This window comes from Rhea pennata, chromosome 4 (genome assembly GCF_028389875.1).
Source record: "Rhea pennata isolate bPtePen1 chromosome 4, bPtePen1.pri, whole genome shotgun sequence".
Lineage (NCBI taxonomy): Eukaryota > Metazoa > Chordata > Aves > Rheiformes > Rheidae > Rhea > Rhea pennata.
Window position 1 is genome coordinate 27,601,574 of NC_084666.1, and position 20,083 is coordinate 27,621,656.

At 36.3% G+C, this 20,083-nt stretch overlaps 1 protein-coding gene across 1 annotated transcript in view; it reads right to left on the reverse strand.

Annotated features, from left to right (window-relative positions):
* GABRA4 (gamma-aminobutyric acid type A receptor subunit alpha4) overlaps positions 1-20,083 on the reverse strand; it is a 52,457-nt gene that overhangs the window by 28,837 nt on the left and 3,537 nt on the right. Inside the window, exons 3-8 of the mRNA XM_062575513.1 lie at positions 12,893-12,960; positions 10,201-10,421; positions 10,016-10,098; positions 8,097-8,240; positions 6,508-6,660; positions 1,245-1,504 (exon numbers count right to left, since the gene is read on the reverse strand). Coding sequence (XP_062431497.1) covers positions 1,245-1,504; positions 6,508-6,660; positions 8,097-8,240; positions 10,016-10,098; positions 10,201-10,421; positions 12,893-12,960 — 929 coding nt within the window. The remainder of the gene's footprint in view (positions 1-1,244; positions 1,505-6,507; positions 6,661-8,096; positions 8,241-10,015; positions 10,099-10,200; positions 10,422-12,892; positions 12,961-20,083) is intronic.

A 20,083-nucleotide genomic window follows, 5' to 3' on the forward strand; every position in this document is an offset into this window, starting at 1 on the left:
TTTGCTTCTTGACTGGTGTTGCCAAGACAGTCAGCCTCAAATGGGAATTACTGGCCCACCATATGGCCAACCTAGTACAAGTGTTGTAATGGCTTTGTTAGCTAGGTGTCTGATGTACAGGATGAGGAACACAGCAGCTAGCAAGGATATGGGAATGAGACAAGGCAGGAACGGAAAATCACTAGTGAACTCAACCAGAAACAAGGTCATGTCCTTATTAACTGGCCCACACACTAAGATAGCTATCACACAGTCACATTTAACCCAAAGGACTATGAAAATTGAACAGCATTTCACTAAATGAACCTTTTTCAGGGGTTGCGGTGAGCTTGTGTGCAAAAAGAAGTTACTTGAGAATGGCTATCTAGGCAGATATAAATGTTTCATCCAGCATTCTTCCAAATTTCTCCAAAATATAACTGATTAAGAAATAGAACTCTATGCAGGTGATACATGCAATGAAAGGAGAACCTTGGGAGTTGCTCCATGGTACAATTGCAATGCTTTAGCATATTTTAATTCATTATAAGATACTAACAATGTAGATTATAATGCTATCCTTATAACCAGTAGCATCATGGTCTGTATAAGCAGTCCAGTTCAAATCAACATGCTAAGGGAAAAAAACAGTTCCCTAAAGATACCCATCCAAACTAGCCCTCAACAAAGCTCACCTAAATACAGCAAAGAGACTGCACAAACTGATGGACACGAACTCTTCCTCTTCTCTGAGCTAATTCAATCAGCCAATACTCCAAGAATTACATAAGGTTTTAGAGGATTTCATCAATGAAAATGGGGTAGCATTAATCTTTCGTTATGCCCTCTTACATTGTGGTCAGGGGAGAAATCTGACCTCTAAAGACTTACTTATAGAACACACTGAATCTAGATTCTGAAGAATGATGCATGTACTTTTTTTTTTTTTTTTAATTGCCCTGCAGAGAGAATCGCTCACCTCCCACGTGGCTGTGTCTGAGGGAACTAGAATTAAGATCTACTGCACTATTTTACACTTCTGAACAGGAGATAAAAATCTCTTGGGTTGGGCCAGGATGGAGAAGATTAGGTGGAACTAAGATCAAGAATTTTGTTCCCTACCTGAACTACCAGTGTGGGAGAGAGTACCAGAATGAAAGGAGGATACGGAGATCACAGGGAGCCTGGGAGGAAGTTCAAGTCTTGTTTTTACTGAGAAACATTGACAAAAAGAAGGAAAATATTTGTATAAGCTGAAAACATACCATGAGTGTCTCTTCCGTACTTTTTTCTTTCTGTACTGGAGCAGCCGGAAATTCAAGGAGGGATTTTACTGTCTTCCTTTCGGCTTTTTCCATTTGAATATTAGTAAAATAGTTGACAGCAGCAAACTCAATAAGAGCAGAGAACACAAAGGCAAAGCAAACCGCTATGAACCAGTCCATGGCAGTAGCATAGGATACTTTTGGCAATGAATGTCTTGCACTGATGCTCAGTGTAGTCATTGTCAACACTGTCGTTATTCCTTCAAAGAAACAAAACAAAAGCATTGCTGAAACCAAGTAGATCAGAGTAAGAATAAAATTAAGCAAGCAGCCTCAAGCAAAGAATTTTAAATCACTTGGGAACATTATATCTGTGACTGCAAAACCTACTAGCAGCAATAACAAAGTACAATAGCATTGCAAAATATTACTATAAAAGTCATTTAACTGAAAGTACCACTCATGTCATTTCAACAGTGAATGAAAAAAAAATCTCTGTGTTCAATTAAAAAAAACATATACTTTGGTTTTCACTTTTAAATCAATATAGGCAATAACATACTATAAAATAACTCAGCTATACTGAGTATACTCAGCTACATTCCCCAGACTGCAAAATACTGCATGATATAATTCCACTGACCAAGGTACAGATCTTGCTCTCAGACATTGCTTCCTCTGTTTGCTTAATATGACCAACCCTCTACTCAAACACCCATCCTCAATTTAAGAAAAAAAAACCAAAAAACAAAAGAAGAAGAAGAACTGCTGCATAACAGAAAAGAACCATATCTGGCAGCTCCTTTCTTCACTGGATTAAGAAAAAGGGGTAAATCTTTCGCCGCTGCTTATGAATAGCGCACTAGATTTAAGCCATGGCAACCACCATGTATCCATGAGTGATGATGCACACAGAACAGCTACTAGTTTTTAAAGGATGCATAGAAAGCCACGACTTTTGTAGATCACCTACAGCTTGCATCAAGTAAATGCAGAAGCCTTCACTTCGTATTTCCTTCATGTAAAGTTAGATATGATTTCTTAAAATATTTTCTAAATATTTGCTATTAAACATCTCAAATTTTGTATAGAGTGCTATGCTCTTCAGACTAAAACAGAAACATGATTTTCCTTCTAATATTTTTAGAATACTACCTATTACTTGGTGTGTGTTCCTCTGACCCCATTCATAATCCAGGTGGCATTAAATCATGGCAAATTATTTTCACACTAAGGAAAACTAGAATATCATGTTGACAACTCTGTTAATTAGCAAACCATCACTTTATCTTTTAAACCCTTCTGCTACTAGTGGAGCGATGAAATTCAATTAACATTTCATCTTCTGAAAGAACAGCTTTAATTAAAGTGTACATGCATGAACACTGAGCTCAAAGACGGCCACTCCACAGTAATACTTCAAATGCAAGCACCTGCTATATGCTCGCAAGGTACGAATTTTCCTCTTTTTAATCCAAAATATTCCAAGAGTAGTTAAAACATCAAGAATCACATACCTTTCAAATATAAAACACTTAGATTATAGTGAATACTGGTTAAGTCCTACCATGATAACTTGAAGGAAAAATGACTACAAATGGAGATATCTTTACTATTTATGAAAATTGTAACCATTTTAATTCAAGAGGGAATGCTTGTATTAATAAGTATATGCAAAAAATATTTAAGAACATGTTTTCCAACAAAATCTTCACTTTCCCTATTCTGCAGTAGGAATATCCCATCCAGGTACCCTCATACAAAAAAACTTCACTCAGACATTGCCAAAAGAGAACAGGACACAATGAAGCCATCTTCTAGGCTCTTCTCTCAAAAGAAATCTGTAATAGCCCTGTATACAAAACCATGTGCGCACACACACACACAAAATCTCAGAGCAAATTCATCAGGATGAAAACACAAGTTTTGTGAGCTTGTATATTCTTCAGTGGGAGGGTGTGAGAAAACACAGTAATAGCAAAATGTTTAGTTCTGAGGAAAATTCTAAGGAAAGTTTATTTTGGGGGGGAGAGACGCATCTTTGCTTAGCCCATCATTTTTGATTCCTTTTTCTACCTCAAACAAACAATTTTTGATTATGCTGTTTTAATAATAATAGAAAAGGATATATAGTTCAAAAGAGTAAAAATAGGGTAAAGTGGCTTGAATAATCAATCATTCATCAAACAAAAGCAGGAGGAGGCAGGCCCTTACAATATTATTCAGTTTACTGACACAGTCATTACCAGCTTTCCCCCAAATAAATCATTCTTTTAGAAGACTTGCAGTTGCTGCTGCAATCGCCCTTGGATATGTGCATAGCAATTTGCAGGGTAGATAATTAAGTTCAGCTAAAAATACTATATATGCACATGAACTATAATTATGCAAAGCTAAATACTTGCAAGTTTTTGATCAGATATGCACATAGCCATATAAAGACACTAGAAGTATTTTACTATAAAAATTTATTTTTAAAAACTGTATGAAGGAAAACTACTTCTGCCTTTTGTCCCCCACAAACATCAGATTCAGGTGTCTAGAGCTCTGACTGCAGAAATCATGCCCTGATGGATCTTGTAAGATTGTTTCAGGATTATGCTTAAGCATTCTAGCTCCAGAGCATAAAATCTTTATAAAAGTGCCATTCACTACTCCTTGTGTAACTCCATCTGCATAAAAAGGTCTAGTGAATTAAGAATATAAAAACAGCAATGTTCCCACAGGTTTCTTTGGTTCATAAAAACAAATTGTGTCTATTAATAAATTGGACCCACAATAGAAGGAGTTAATTTTGTCTTCCTGAGATAACTAGTTCTCATGAAAGATCAAAACTTATAGAGATACTAAGCTTCTATGATGATGGTATTTTTCAGAAAAGGGGGTAGCAGCCAGCAGGCACTGAAGAATACCAAGGTGAAAATTTTGAACTCAGAGCTTACACAAATCTTTAGCTCACAGAGCTTATAAATCTGACAGGAAGAGCAGAGAAAACAGCTTATCATGTCTAAATGGTTATGGAGGGAACACAGCATACTTACTGAGTAAGGGTCTTACAGGTATCATCTTTGCTCCTGCACTCCTGATTCTGGCTTGTACAGATGAACTGAGGATCCTGACAGCTCTCCCAACTCAGCCATACCTGCTCTGATTCATTTGCAACTGTGGCACCCAACTTTCTGGGTTTGTGGAGGTCTCATAGCCTCTCACAAAGGAACCTGAAGGACATACGCTACAGCTCCTCGCCTATATACCAGGACATTCAGTATCTTTGTGATCAAACCAGAACTGGCAAAGCACCATCATTTGACATGGGCCCAGTCAGATGACTAAGTACATAGGGGCATGATGAGGACTTGCTTGCATGTCCAATCTCATGTCCAGATAAGCGCTCCTCACACATCAGAACATCTACATTTTGATTCCTAAAGTGGATATACAAAAGAAGGGGTCATGATGTCTTTGGGGGAAAAAAATGTGCTGAAAGATGGCTCCTAACAAGCTGCTCCCATATAAGGAAGGCTTAGAGAGAGCAGTTCACCAGCAAAATAAACTGTTTAGGTATCATATACCTGGCTTGTAAATCAGAGACTGGGCTTCCCTGTCTCCTGTTCAAGGAGAATATTACAGATACTTAAAAGATAATATTCATAAAAATATGTACAAAGACATTCTCTGGATCTTATCTCCCAGCCATGGATTGTTCACTTAGTAAACCCTCAGCATATAGTGCAAAACCTAGTTATTATATCTTTGTTCCACATGAGGAGCACCAAAAAAGCATTATGTTCCAAATCCTTCTCATAGCAACAGATACCTTGAAAGGCATGAACTCCCTAGATTGTTCCTTGAGTATCCTTCCTCTATTAAGTTTGCCAAGTTCCCCCTATTTGTGCAGTGTCCAATGGAAAGATCTTCTGGTTAGCCTCTTCCGGCAGTTCCTTTAGACACCCAGTACCATAGCAGATACTCTGGCTTCATTCTATCTCTTGCCTGCGTTAGTTCTGTCTTCCTTTAAGAAAACCTTTAAAATAGAGTCCCTCTGGTATTTGTCAGAAAACCAAAGAGACACTTCGAGCCATACTTTAAGCCATTTGTTTATAAAGGCATTTTAGATACTTATCTGTAACTTAGTGGAACTTATTATTACTTGTTTCCAGTTTCATATATGGATGTAATGAGCCTTACTACATCTATTGCTCTGTAAGTTGTACATTTCGATTACTGAATTTTGTCTGTAAATGCAGATTCTACTTTTCTAGCTCATGGCATTAATAGGACTTTTCAGAAGGGAGCATTCAACATTACTGCCAAGGTATGCTAAGTGATATATTCGTCTGCCTAATGTAATGCTTGAGCTGAAAGCAAATGAAGTTCTTATTAGGTGTGGGGGGAGTTCCTGTAACTGATCATTAACTCTAATTTGTGATGTTAGACAGTGTTTAGACTTTGTTTATATGCTTGCATGGGCTGTCCTATAGAAACATTAATTTCTATAATTCTTACCAGTGTATCTATAGTAAGACTTAGTAGAAGGCTTTCCTCTTGATTAGTCTTATTTTAGAATATAGTACCTTGTAAAGTCAAGACATCTGCTTTACAAAGACTGATTTTAACCATATTTTTATCCTACATCTTTCTTAAGAACTGTATTTCCATTTAATTTTTTTTTGGCTTCCATAGAAGTTTTTTAATTTTTTATTTTCATTTCTAGATGTACTTTGGTGAGTTCAATTTTATTATCTTGTGATCACTTCCCTAATTGCTTTTCAATTCATCTTCATAATGGCAATAAGAGGCACTTTTCTAGTGAGATATCTGTCCATATCTCACACATTCTCAATCAAATTATTTTAGCAGGATTTTAGAAGGTATGCTTCAAGTAATCACACTGTTGCTCACTGGAAGATAAAACTATCCTGGATACAGACAAGGGACTAGATCGGTCTGTGCAGGGCCAGGCTTTTTTGATTTGCTCTCCAAGTCTCTAATTCCCAAAGATGTATCTGTTTGCCATAGGCTACCATGCTACCCTTGAGGTTAGATATTTGAAGTTTTTCTTCACATTCCAAGGCTTCAAGTAATATAGTCTTCATATATATAACTACATTGATAGCAAAAGTTCTTCTGAATTTACCTTATTCCCTTACTTCTGCACCATTACAGAGGAAACGTATACCTTGTGCACTAAAAAGGACTATTCTATCAAAAATCATTAAAAGATGATGTACAATAACAGGAAAGAGTAAAATGCAGTAATTACCAAACACAGTTCTAGCCGGAACAGATTCCTTATTTATCCAAAATGAAACTTGAGAAAGGATCACGGTCATAATGCATGGGATATATGTTTGAATCATAAAATAACCCATTTTTCGTCTGAGGTGGAAGTAAACTGTCATAACAACATATTCACCTAAAAAAGAAAAAGAGAGAGAGAGACAGACAGACAGACAGAAAGAAAGAGAGGAGGAAAATATTTTTTCCTGCATACAATTTTTGTGTAGCAGAATAACTATGTTTCAGACAATCAACTTGGATGGTTTAAGAAGATACTATCCACAGCACTTAACACATGTACAGAAAGATATGTTCTTTTGGAGACAAGAAAGAAATCCGTAAATAAAAAATCCAAAAAGTAGTAGGTCCTTATAGTGCCATTCTGAAGTAGTTATTGAAAATACTACATGACTAATACTGGATCACTTCTTACAGGGTAAGCATGATTTCAAAATTCTGTTGGCATCTAATGAACAGTCCGAAGCATCTAATGAAGAATACCTACCTACCATAATATCAAGAATATTGTGCTACCTATATGCCAACTAAAACAGTCTTAACAATGATGTACATTAAATGAGATGGAAGCATCTAAGCCTCCTTCTAGGGTTATACATCAGTACCATTGTGATAATGAAATATAAATAAATGCAAAAATCACTAACAATAATTTAAAATGCTGTTACGTTCATGTAAACCTTATAATTCATATTCAAGAAAAATGTGCAGTTTTACCGTATATTGAATAAACTGTCCAAACAAAAGCATTACAGAAAAGGCATTCGAGTTGTAGTAAGGAAACTGTCCCGCTAACTCCTAAGAATTGATATGCTGACAGGTCAGTTTCCAGGATATTGCAAAACTCTGTTTTATCTTTGAGAAAATATCCATGGAGCAATGTCAAATACATTAGCTTTATCTGTTTAATTCTGACAATCTCACAACACTCAAATTTGCTGATGCAGAGAAAATGATTTCAAATTTGAAAAATATTTTGGGAACATGATTGTTTATCACCAAACCGCTCATCAGAGAGATTTTACTCATTCAAGCTGCCTGTTGTTGCCATTTGCTTTATTTCTTACAGTACAAAAATCAACAGAAGTATCTATTGTGACTAATGCATTTGTGCCTATGCTTATCTGACTAGAGAGCTTTTTATGGTTTTAATAACCTATTCTGCATGCTATATTTCTATACTGAGATATTTGCACCACCAAACAAAGCAAATCTTTTGCACATAATGCAAATACAGTGCTGAGAAATGACTTCCTCACCCAAGCATCCTCTTGACTCTTCAAACTGCATTTTAATCAGTGATTAGAAATATTCATTTTGTCCCTTGGAGGAGTGATCTGATTCTAGCTTTTTGAAAGGCCTTTGCAATCTACTGCAGCAAACCTGAAAATGCAAATCTGAAGGACAAAAATCTGACTATAATTTATGTTTTCAATCCTTAATATACATCATATGAGATTCACTAGAATACATTACAAGAAAAAAAGGAAAAAAAAACCTAGGGCAATATACAGGCTTAGTTTTACCTCAAGTTGATTTTTTACTGATTCCTACCTGTAATAGATTTAATGGTTTCAGAAGATACAGTATGCCCAAGCAGGTCATACTGAACTAAACTGGAAGACTCTTCAGGAACTTCCACTGACTTCTCAGGTCCTTTTGTCCATGTGTAAATCATTTCACTCTTTGGATATGCATCTACAACAACATACCATCAGTTTGTTTAAACAGGAAACTACTTCTCATCTACTCCAGTTCAAACATACTGACATCAATGGCAAGATTTACACTAGCATATTTAGAAGACACCCTCATGTTTAAGTAACCACAAAAAAAAAAATAAATAAATAAAACTTCAGATGAGCATAAATAGCTGAGGTTATACATCAAGTATCATACACAAATTCCCTTCACATTTGAATGTGAAGTCTAGCCCTGAGCTCTTTCTGGATTAGCCATTTTATTAGGCATAAAAAGTTTACCTTTAAATTCTTTTAGAAATGCTCTATCCGATATTTTATCACGAAAAATATATTGATATAAAAAAAGAGCATGTATCAGAAGGATACATTTTGGAGACTGGGAACATATTTCTTTACAGAAAATAATAGTTTAGATAGTTTAGATATAAACTATCATGTTTTTTAAAAAATATTTGCAAGAATTCAGAGGTCAATAAAAGATTCACAGTAACCCAAAAAGAAGTAGACCCCAGGAAACATTCCAACACTTAATACAAAGACATAACTCAGGCCTACCATTCAATCTCTACACAGCCTAAACTCCTGTTAAAATTAAATTCAATCACAGCCTTGCATCTGAAATGGCTACATCTTATTTCAAGTTACCACCAAGGATATCACAGATTAGTGTCAAGCACAATTTCTGCTGGTTTGCCAGAAGAAATCTGCCTGTAGAGAAGTCCCCACTATTGAAGCTCCCTTAGTATATAGCTAGTGTAGTACACAGCCACTTCTGGTAGCATCTGGCCTCCAGCCTCACTGTATCTTATTAGGGCACTGTCTCTAGAATCTCCCTTCTGCTTGACTACCCAACTGCATAAGTTTTATTAAAAAAAAAAAAAAAAAAAAAAAGTATGAGTACCTTCCTACCATTCCTAACTTCTTCAGAACTGTGGGGTCAAGGAAAGCAGATTAATGCCCAGTCACTGACTACATCTGAGTGTAATGCAGAGGAAGTCAGTGACTGAGAAAACTTAGAATAGTGACAGGACAGGTAGTGGAGGGCTCCTGTCTCAACTATCTCTGCTATGGATTCACATCAGGGAATCTAACTACTTCCCTCTACTGTGTGCCATGTTTTCCTACAAAACATTCCTCCTAGCAAAATTTTGGAGATTATTCAAAAATCTACATCTGACTTCAAACCAGAAAAGGAAAATCACCTGCACTAAGGTTCCCTTCACCTGGTTTCATCGCTCTAAAAATTACTTATTTAGCCAAAACTAACCATGTAGATTCCTTCCAATAGCCAAGTTGTCTTTGTGTATCTCCTTAAGATTAATTCTTTACAGCCTGGAAATGTCTCTTAGGATGTCAATCTGCCTCCGTTGCCTGGACAGAAAGCCAACAACTATAGTTGCGCTAGCCTAACTTTTATTGGCTGTTTTAAGGTCAGATGGATTCTATACTCTTTGTCTTCTCCAGAGAATCTCCGACGTCACTAAGTGTTCAATTCACCCTGGAAGAAATTCAACTGGAAGAAAACAAGTATTTCAAGCAATAGTGTAGCCAGAATAGTGGGGCTTAATATAATGGGTCAGTTCTCTGTCAGTTCTCTGTCTGGGCTTAATTTTTCAGGCCCTAAATGAAATTTCCAAGAAACTTAACAGGAGTTTTGTCTGCATAAGGATTGTGAATCAAGATTAATATTCAGAAAATTTCATAACTGTTCAACATCTATTTCTATTATTTAAAGCTGTAGTTACAAGAAATTTCATAATTGCAACTTACAACTGCCAAATTTGAGAGGACAAGCATGACCGTCCATGGGAAAATCCACTAATCTCATGGGACACTCTGCACTTATTGTAAGCCTATAATGGAACAAATTGAATAGTCTCTGGTTGCCATTTTGTCTAGGCAGTATAACTTTTGCATACAGTAATTGTAAGAAGCTGAATAAGCAAGTTAGATACCTCATTGTGTACAGGATGGTGCCATTTCTCATTATTCTGAAGAGTTTATTTGGGGCTGTCATATTGTGTGCAACAGACTTTTTCCCATTCCTGAAGAAAGTGTCAGGTGTCCACACCTTTGAAACCATCAAGTTGTTAAGTCTCAAAATTTCAATAGGGCCATCATATTTTAGTCTTTTGTCTACCCATGTCTGACGGAAGAAGACATCCATTGTATATTCCTGTATTAAATTGCAGGAAAACAAAGATTATATTTGCATGTATAAATGTTTCCTGTGAAAAAGAAATCCCTCGGGAGCAAAGAAATCAGTAGTAAAGAATATGTTAAGTCCACTACGCAAACATATTTCCACAAACTACAGTGAGTTGCATACTTCCTAATGGCTCAATTTCCCACATTAATCATATCAATAATTTGCTACACACATTTAATCGTTAAGAAAAAATTACTCTAATAAGATTTCAGGAAGCACGCAATTGAATTTGTACTCAAGCATATAACTGAAAACAAAATGATCTATGTGACAATAAATGTCTATAGTATTTTAAACAAAACATACCCATGAATCTTTTGCAGCTGACTAAATTAAAAATGTCAGGACAAACGATTACTTCCATTCCAAAGCCGAGGAAGGGAAGTTTAATTACAACCCCTCTAAAGTAAGCTTTCACCTGAGGAAAGCTAAATAGTTTAGATTTATCATGTCCGCTAAACATGGGTAAAACATAATATAAACTTGTGTGTGTGCATGTATGTATGTGTGTGTGAATATATATATATATATATATATATATATATATGTATGTATGTATATATTCTTTTAATTACATGACTATCCCATCAACTTTCACAGATAAGCCATTCTAAGGAATACATGCAAACAACAACTGCAGAACTGCAGCCACAAGTACATCATGAGATGTACATCACATGTGAATGAACAGGTGAAGAAATGTATGCTCATACATTTTTCACCTTGGAACATTAAAGCATTTCACAAAAAACATATTATATGACATAGAATCTAAAGCTTTCCTTGTTACCTTTTTCAGCATAATTGCAATTTTGGTGCAGGACAATCAATGTTATTTCAAATCCTTCTGCATAGTGTTATCGCTGAAACTTTACTTGTATGGCCATGTCTACTCACATGGGCAAGGATGTATCTCTGCTAGTGTAAGGCATCCTAGAATTATATTTGTCTTCTCTTCCATGGCTGCAACATCTATTGTGGTTTATAGTTAATCTATGAAAAGTCTTTCTTTTCTATTGTCAATCCTTGCTTATTATTTTATACTTCATAGCAGTTGTTTCTGTTACTAGCTTCTACATGACAGATTTTGTAATATAAGACCTCAATCTATTTTATTATACCATGCACGAAAGTAAACCAGTTCTAAAAACACCATCCTAATCTTCCCCAGTACTAGGAGTACCTCACATTTTGTTCTTTCAGCAAGTTTTATGAATGCAGCTACATTCAGATTACACTGGCTCACTAATGGACACATTAACTAAAAATTAACTGTCTGATAATGTTGAAAGCAGAACCATCTGCGGAAACTCTCTGTCAGTTCCTTACCTACTGTTCTTGTTCTCATTCCTGTCTTCTCCAATATAATTAATAATTTCCCACCTGGCACCATGTCAAATGCTTCACTGTAACCAGAGAGATCACATGTAGCCTTCATTTTAGATCTGAAGCACACTCATTAATAGATTTGCTTGGGATCATGTTCTTGTACTCCTAGTCACACCGAACAGCCTCATTCTGTACCTGACGACCACTGGAGGTGCAGGATGTGATTCAACAGTAGACTAGTGTGAGAACATAGCCCTAGAAAAATATCTTGCTATCATATACCTTTCTGCATGATCAGAAACAAATCATGTGTAACAAAGTGCAGGATGGCACTGTGTGGAAAGCCAGTTATTCCTCTGAAACTGTCTTTCCCTGAAGGAAATTAAGTACAAACATAGATAATATACATAAGGCTGTCTTGTGTGATTTCTTGAATTATTTTCGAAGAAGAAAAACTGTCATGCAATTTAAAGGTATAGGCTTGGATTATAGAAGGTGATGAGAGTCATGCTGAGTTTGACCTCAAACAAATGTAGGTGCCTTTCAGGCACAAATAACCCTACATGCAAATGTAATATTTGTGTTCTGTGAATATTTCTTGCATGTCATTTTGTCCTGCAGACACTTAGGGAAACTCTTATCACTCAAACATTTGCTGAAAGTGATGCTAAAAGCAGCACAAAGATGGGCAAATGGAATTCACATGAAATGAAAATGTCAACAAGTATTTGTGAAATTGTATCATTATTATTCACCTGAGAATAATACAAACTTCATAAAGGAAAAGCAGTTTCAAAGATGTTACCTGTTTTCCCTGCAGCACACTTAGATGCTTCCCATAAGACCTGATTGTGCCTCAATACCAAGAAAATCTGTATTAAATCCCATGAAGTCAATTCCTTACACTAACCGAAAACCAGTGCAAGAGTGACCGGAATCAGGCCTGATGCATCTAATTATAATCTTTAAAAATAAGCTGCTGCTAATCTTGCCTTCTTTGCATGATTGACAGAACAATACAAAGACACATGAACTAAGCATCTACTCCTTACTGCAGTTAATAGTTTCTCAGTACCACGAAATGGCATTTTAATTACAGAAATACATACCATTTCTACATCAGAAACAGGTCCAAAACTGGTGACATATATATCTGTTTTGACTTCAGTAACAGGACCTAATGTATGAAAAGGAAGTGAGCGAGAGAATTTGAATTTTGTAGGTCATCAATTCTCATAAATGATCCTGGCATGTGAACAGTTATCGCTTTGAGGGTTCTGTGGACGAGCAAGAGCAAAACGCAAATACAGGTCATTTCAGATAAGTCTCTACTGCTCAACTATTTTTGCTGCATAAGTAAATCAAAAGCATTATTTGCCATGCAAATCCCCATTCAGAAACTGATGTTGACTCAATGGATAAGAAAACAGTTGCCAAAAATTAAACAGAAACACTTACAGAAAACGCTGTGTTAATTAACAACAAGCACCTAATTCAGGAAAATCACATTCCCCGGGGTATTATTACTAATATTCACAGCCCTAATGAGCAATAACTGGACTACAGACATTAGTAAGCCATTCATCTGGCAATTTAGCATTGCAGGATCAAGAGCTATATCCATAGTTTGAGAAGTACTTAAATGTTTTAATACTAACAATCAAAATAAGAGATATGTCAGCATTTCTGTGGGTCTGAACCTAGCTCCACATGCTACTATAAATTCTGTCTTGAAAGAACTACTGGAACCTATGCTACAGTAAAAAAACAGTGAACTGAACAGATGTCTTACCACTTTCTCATAGTTGGGTACAGATTAGCAACTATCAGAAAAAGCAGTTTCATCTTAATGTATTATTTCTTATTACAGCACAAAATATACCTTGAATGTAAGATGAAAGTTCACAATATAGTACTTTACTGGAAGTTTGAGAGTTCCCCTTAACCTAAGAACAAATCCACTGATTTCAGGAAACATATCCATTTCCAGTGTAACAGGCTATTCTAATTATTATCAGTTATTATGATGACTCTGTGATCATAGTATTAACTGTGATCCTAATGGTTTAATTTAGGCAATAAACTCACAGTAGATACTGTTTGGCAAAACATTAGTACATTTTTCAATTCATGATCTACCAGTTCACAGCTACAGTTTCTAAACCGTTACAACTCAAACTCCTAAAGAGGAGAAATGGTTTGTCCATTAATTCGAGCTTTATCACAGTATTTGCAATCTAAAATGAAAGGAGGAAACACTTAAGACAGTTTCAAAAGCAGAAGAATGTATGCCTCTTGGAAAGGAAAAAAAAATCACTGTGTTCACAGATGTCACTTTGAATTAAATTTTTGAAAGAGAAAAAGAAATAAGCAACTGGAAACAGGGGACCTTTTTTCTTGCATCTAGAGCAAGTGTTATACTGCAAATGAAAAGTAAAACACAAGCATGTAAACTTATTTCACTAGCAGTCTGCAAGTTATGTATAGAAGATCAGCTACAAATTTTTCAGCTAAATGTCAAAAAACAAACTCTTCACTGGAATTTAACACTTTCACAGAAAGGCATTTTTCTGGAGACAAAAACTAATGAAAATTCACCCTAGAACAGTTGGTAGCTCTGTGGTCCATGAAAACTTGGATACTTTTAAATGTCTACCTTGATGAAGTTTAAAAAAATAAATTCTCAAGTTCTAGCTAGTTCCCCTTTCGTATCATACTGCCTGCTTTGCAATGGGTTGCTCTCTACATTTTGCAGATGGAAGCAGCTCCCCTTTCTACAACTGATTAATTGCTCACTAGGTCAGAGGAATTCATATTGTGGCCAAGTGGTTAGACCACTCATTCCACTGAAGATGTATTTGAATGAAATTTCCTGCATGAGTTATGATTATTTTTGGAGAGCAGAAAAGCTCCAAGAGATTGGAAAAATCCATACCAGAGCTGTCAAGATACTGGAAGTGAAAACATCCACCTGCAGTCTTAGAAAAATAGAGGAGAAAAGCTCTATCATACTTGCACTTAGAAATACAAAAGATCCAATCATACTTGATCTCCCATAACCACCAGATTATTATTTATCTGGGGTAAACCATATTTTTGTTTAAAAAAGAATTTTAAAAAAAATCTTTATTTCATCTGATGAACTTGAAATGTTCCCGAAACCAAAGTTTCATAGAAAGACATTTTTCCACACAGCTCTAATGAGCAGAAAATGTAGGTATTAGTATTTGAAACTCAGTATGAGAATCGTGATTATTGCACTCAGTTCCTAAATCACTTTCATGAACTAATTTGTTAGTTCTAAGAAACTAAATCGTAATCTCGCTCTCAAAAAAAGGAAAATCTTTAACTGCTTTCCTCTAAAGCATCTTCTTTTTTTAGCTCACAGAACACTGTTATTTTATAATTGTATCAAAATCAGCCAACAGACAGCTTTTTTTTTCCAAAGGAATGAGCTGTTTTCCTCGGGCATTGATTTCTTTTGTTCTATTAAATAATTATAGCTTCATGGGCAGTAAGTGTTCAGAGTCCTTTTGCAAGTTTATTCTTTGGCATTTCTTGGAAAGACAAAGGGGAGAGCTAAGACTCATAATCTAACCTAAAAATCTCAAAATCAGCAAACCTATGATTTAATGCTGTTAGAAACCTCATAGCAGTAGCACAGGACTAAAATTACACTGAAGTTCACTATTCTAATACCTGCTATTCTGCTCTCAAACCTTTATTTATTAGTAGAATCCATGAGAAAAAAAGGAGGAAGTGGGAACTTTCAGAAAATGACAAAATCACAATATAAATTTGAAATTAAAGTAAACTTTTGGTTGCTTGTCCAACATGACGGCAGTGAAGTATCAGAACAAATGTTAAATTATGTTTTAGGTCATTAGACAATATCAGATGAGAGAGGATCTAGAAATGCTCCAGGTTTACGAAATTAAAGAAGAATATAGTGAGAACAGTCAGAGAGCCAAGCATCATAACAGAGCTTATCCATTCTGTTATCCTAGAGTTGCAAATCCTTGTTTTGCACCCAAAACTTTGGTCAAAGATTAAAATGTTTGGTAGGAACGAAGACAGCAGCAAAGGACAGGGAAAGCTGGTATCTCCCTAGTGTTTCTTCTCCATTTGCAGCCCTGCCATGTTCTTCCACCTATACTGTCCGTTCACAACTGTTAGGTCAAAACTCAGCTTTTCCAGATGATTCTAGCACTTAATGCCAGCACAGGAACACCTATGGGGACCTCAAAACCTCTCTTATTCCTCTTGTTCTTAACAAAGATTCAACTCCAGTTGGTAGCAATAGCAAGGGTACAGATAGTAAGTCAGGCTTTTTTATTATTACTATTAATCATAGGAATTCTTGTCAACGAGGAGTTGGTCTGTAGTCACCTAACCTACTTTTACTGGTGATTTAAGCAGCCCTCCAGAATGAACATGTTGCACCACTTAATCAACTCCAGCTATGCAATCAGAAGATCCTATTAGAATCCTTAACATTCTATTACTGGCAATAAAATGCAATGAGTTGTAAGAAAGCCAATTAACTTTAAATATGACCAGTTGGGCTTATCTCTCAATGGACGTTCAGAAAGCATCTATCCACCATAAATCTCCAGGAACACTAAAGAACTATTTATAACATACTGGTGTGTATTTTTATGTCAATGAAATAGGAGTCCTACACACTGCAGTGGGAACGGTTAAGTCTGAATCACTGCTTGCAAGATAATATACTTTAAAGAAGCTCAGGCAGGATTAAAAGCAATCCCTGCAAAAAGCTAGAATAGTTGAGTGCTAGATAGAGATGTTACATGTGGGCTGAAGAAGTGATGCCAGGCTCTAACCCTGTGAACAGGAACATGAGACAGCTCTCCCATGCATTTTATGCCAACATATGGGTTGAACTGCAGCACAGCTCTCGGTGAAAGACTTTGGGCTCCATTATCCCCTTGTCTCCATAGGCAACTGTCACTGCAGAGATCTCCACTGTATGTAAACAGACAAAGAAATCTTGCATAGGCTTTTTGCATATTGTAAATTTTGCCATCAAGAGACATGCAGCCAATCAGGAACATTATCAAACAAGCCTGCACAGAGATTTCAACATACCAGGTACAGTTTAACTGCTAAGTGCAGCTATTGCCACTATTATGAGATCAATTCCTGGATACATAAACTACATGAGACTATATTAGATCACTTCCTACAGATACAGCTAAAAAAAATGTAGTTGGTGCAAATTCTTTCTTTTCATATACCTACGTATGAAAGATCTGGTGCCTTTTTCTTTCCAAATTCTTGCTGGCTTGCTTTTTTAAGGATTGCTTTTTTAAGTTAAAAGATACCAGTCAAATGAAGCATGTTCTCCTTTGTTTTATTCTCTCAGAAGGAATAGCAGAGGTCTCCTGCTATATCCAAGATTTCTCCTAGGAAGCCAAAACAAGTGGGTAGGGAATTTTTAAAAATTAATGTGAAATTCAAGCATATGGTATACATTCCCTATGGAAAAAAAATACAACAAATGCAAAAGCATACAGTAACTTTTGTCTGCACACATTCACCCATCAGCATGCCTGAACCCTGACACAGGAAAAAGATACCTCCAGAAATAAGGAGAGTAGGCCGTTTCTTTGCTTGTTTGCAAAGATAATCCCTGCTGAGACAGCCAGCAGGGTTCCTACTGGTGCCAATTTTCACGATGTGGACACCTGTCTACTAAGAACTGGACTAAGAATACCAGCTAGTTTTATACAGGTCACTGAACAACAGACAGATGGTAATGACTTCAAGCTTTACTAACTGGAGCCAAATTCAAACCAGTCACCAACAGCTAAATAGCACCATATCCTGTTAAGCCTTTGAGTGATTTACTCTCCCTAGCTGAGGAAGACTGGACAATCACCTAAAAAAAATAATCAGCTTCACTTTATAATGCTCACTTCTAGTCCACCTGTCATCTAAAAAATAATCACAAAATCTATTATAATAAGCAATGAAACTTTGAAGTCTTTGAGTTCTTAATAAGAGCACATAATTACATAGATATTCTACAGTCCTCTAAAAAACAGGAAGTTATGTCTTTGCTCTCCAAATTTATCCTGAAATTATTTTTTGACTTTCTGGATGTAATGTTCAGCTGAAAGTTTGATTCTCCAAAGCCACATCACTTAAACATTTCTTGTTCACATAATTAGCTGAAAGAAGACCAAATATTGTTAGAAACAAATCACTTCTCTTGCACTGACAAGAAATGAAATGATACTCATAAGCTGAACCTGGCATGATAGAAGGAAGAGAGAAATGTTCTCAAACCCTGCTTAGGAGAGATGATGCCAAGGCACTCAACCCTACCCCGTATTCAGCTGCACTTTCTCAGTATGGGAATGTGAGAAAGAAGAGAGGAAGAAGGCAACCCCAACCGTGCCTTAAAAGCAACAGACAACTAAAAGTCATCTTTTTCAGAAAAGTCACAGTCGCGACACTGACTGCCTAAGATGACATTATGGAACAAACTTTTGATAGCTTCAGATATTTCCAAATCAAATAGCATCTAATTAATAAACATTGAATCCTTCTCATTCTTCAAATTCAGCTTAGATTCTGAAGTGCAAATGGGTAACAACTGACTGAGAAACAAAAAATGTCCAAATCAGACAGTGCCATTAGGGACACTGTACAGCTCCACTATCTTCCAAGGACCACACACGGGTATAACTACAGAGAAATTTGCACACAATCCCACAGATGGGGAAAAAGGACTCCACTCCCTGTCCTCCTATCCTGACTGGGCTGGCTTTGCAGGAATTTAAGAACACAGTCAACAAAAATATGCCCTTTTCTTCAAGTAAAGGGATGCAGCTCTTAAACCTCCTACATTTGGGGATGTTGAAACAAAAATAATGCTATATTTGACTCACAGCACAGGACTGCTTTTGAAGCATATCCAAATCCACTAACTTCACCCAGTAATTCAATGACTGCACCACTCATCCAACATATAGAAGATCGGGTTGAACTTTTGCCTCGTTGGGAGACCTCCAAGCCCCTTTGTACACCCTGAAATGCACCCTTGCTCCTGAACATTGGTTCTTGAAGGATGGAGGAAGGAAAGCACATTTTCAATCCATTCTCTTCATGCTCTTTTCTTTGTAGGAAGAAAGGAAACATCCATTGCTACCTTTAATCTATGTGATATCTGGGGGACCGTAGAGCAGAAGGAAGTTTGAAACCCCTCAGTAAGAGAAGGGAATCCCACTTCTTTTCTCAGTCCCTCACTAATAAACCACAGAGGAAAGAGAAAGAACTACTCATGAGCCAGTGCACCTGACAACTTCTAAACAGAAAGCCAAAGCCAAAGACTTATCACCACTTCACTAGCTGCTAGTGAGATTTGCAGTCCATGCCAGACTCACACAGATAAACGGAACCACAGAGGAAAGAAAGCTTTAACTTTCACTGACTGATGTTCAACCACAGGGAGTCAGTAACACCCTGTGGGCAATACTGTAGCCTCCGAACAGACTTTTTAGACCCAGTATTGGGGGGTTTCATGGCCAACATATTACCCACTAGTCCTGGGTAGGAAGCAAGTCATACAACCCTTCTGTCTTAGGTCAGCTGGCCATTAAAAGCAAGATGCTAAGTATCAGATGTTCTGTTAGGTACACCTAACCTTAAAAAAAAATAAAATAAACATTAGAATTAGTAGATATATAAGAATAGATAGTGATACTGCTCTCACTAGCTTCAGTCACCTAATGCCTTCTTTCTTCAGTAAGTGCATACTTAAGCATGATCAGTTAGCAAATCATGAAAGTTTTAAAGATACCACGAAATCAAAAGAAGTTTAAAGTAAATACAAGTTTGAATCTGATCTCATGTGCTCTTACTACTGTCAAGAGTTCCTCAGAAGAGTTCCTGATGGCAAATCAGATTCAGGCTTTTTACTTCAAGTGAATAATATTCCTTTCAAAAAGTCATCCATAGTCTACAATCATTTTTAAAACTAATTACCAGTGAAAGAGGAACAAGATAATTTTCAAAGAGAATTCAAGTTTTACAACTTTCTATAATTGTCTATTGTGTCATACACAAAGAAAATTTTAAAAATCAGGTGAAAAGTAGATTCATGTTGTAACTAGAAAAGTTTTTGCTTCAAAGTTTTATGGCTGAATCAAATCGCACTGTGGTAACACTCTTGCAATTTTATAATAGATAATGGTTTTATTTATTCACACAAGTGCAATAGTGAATTCTGTAAATTCACTATTCTTCTATAAATACCCGATTCTTATGATCTA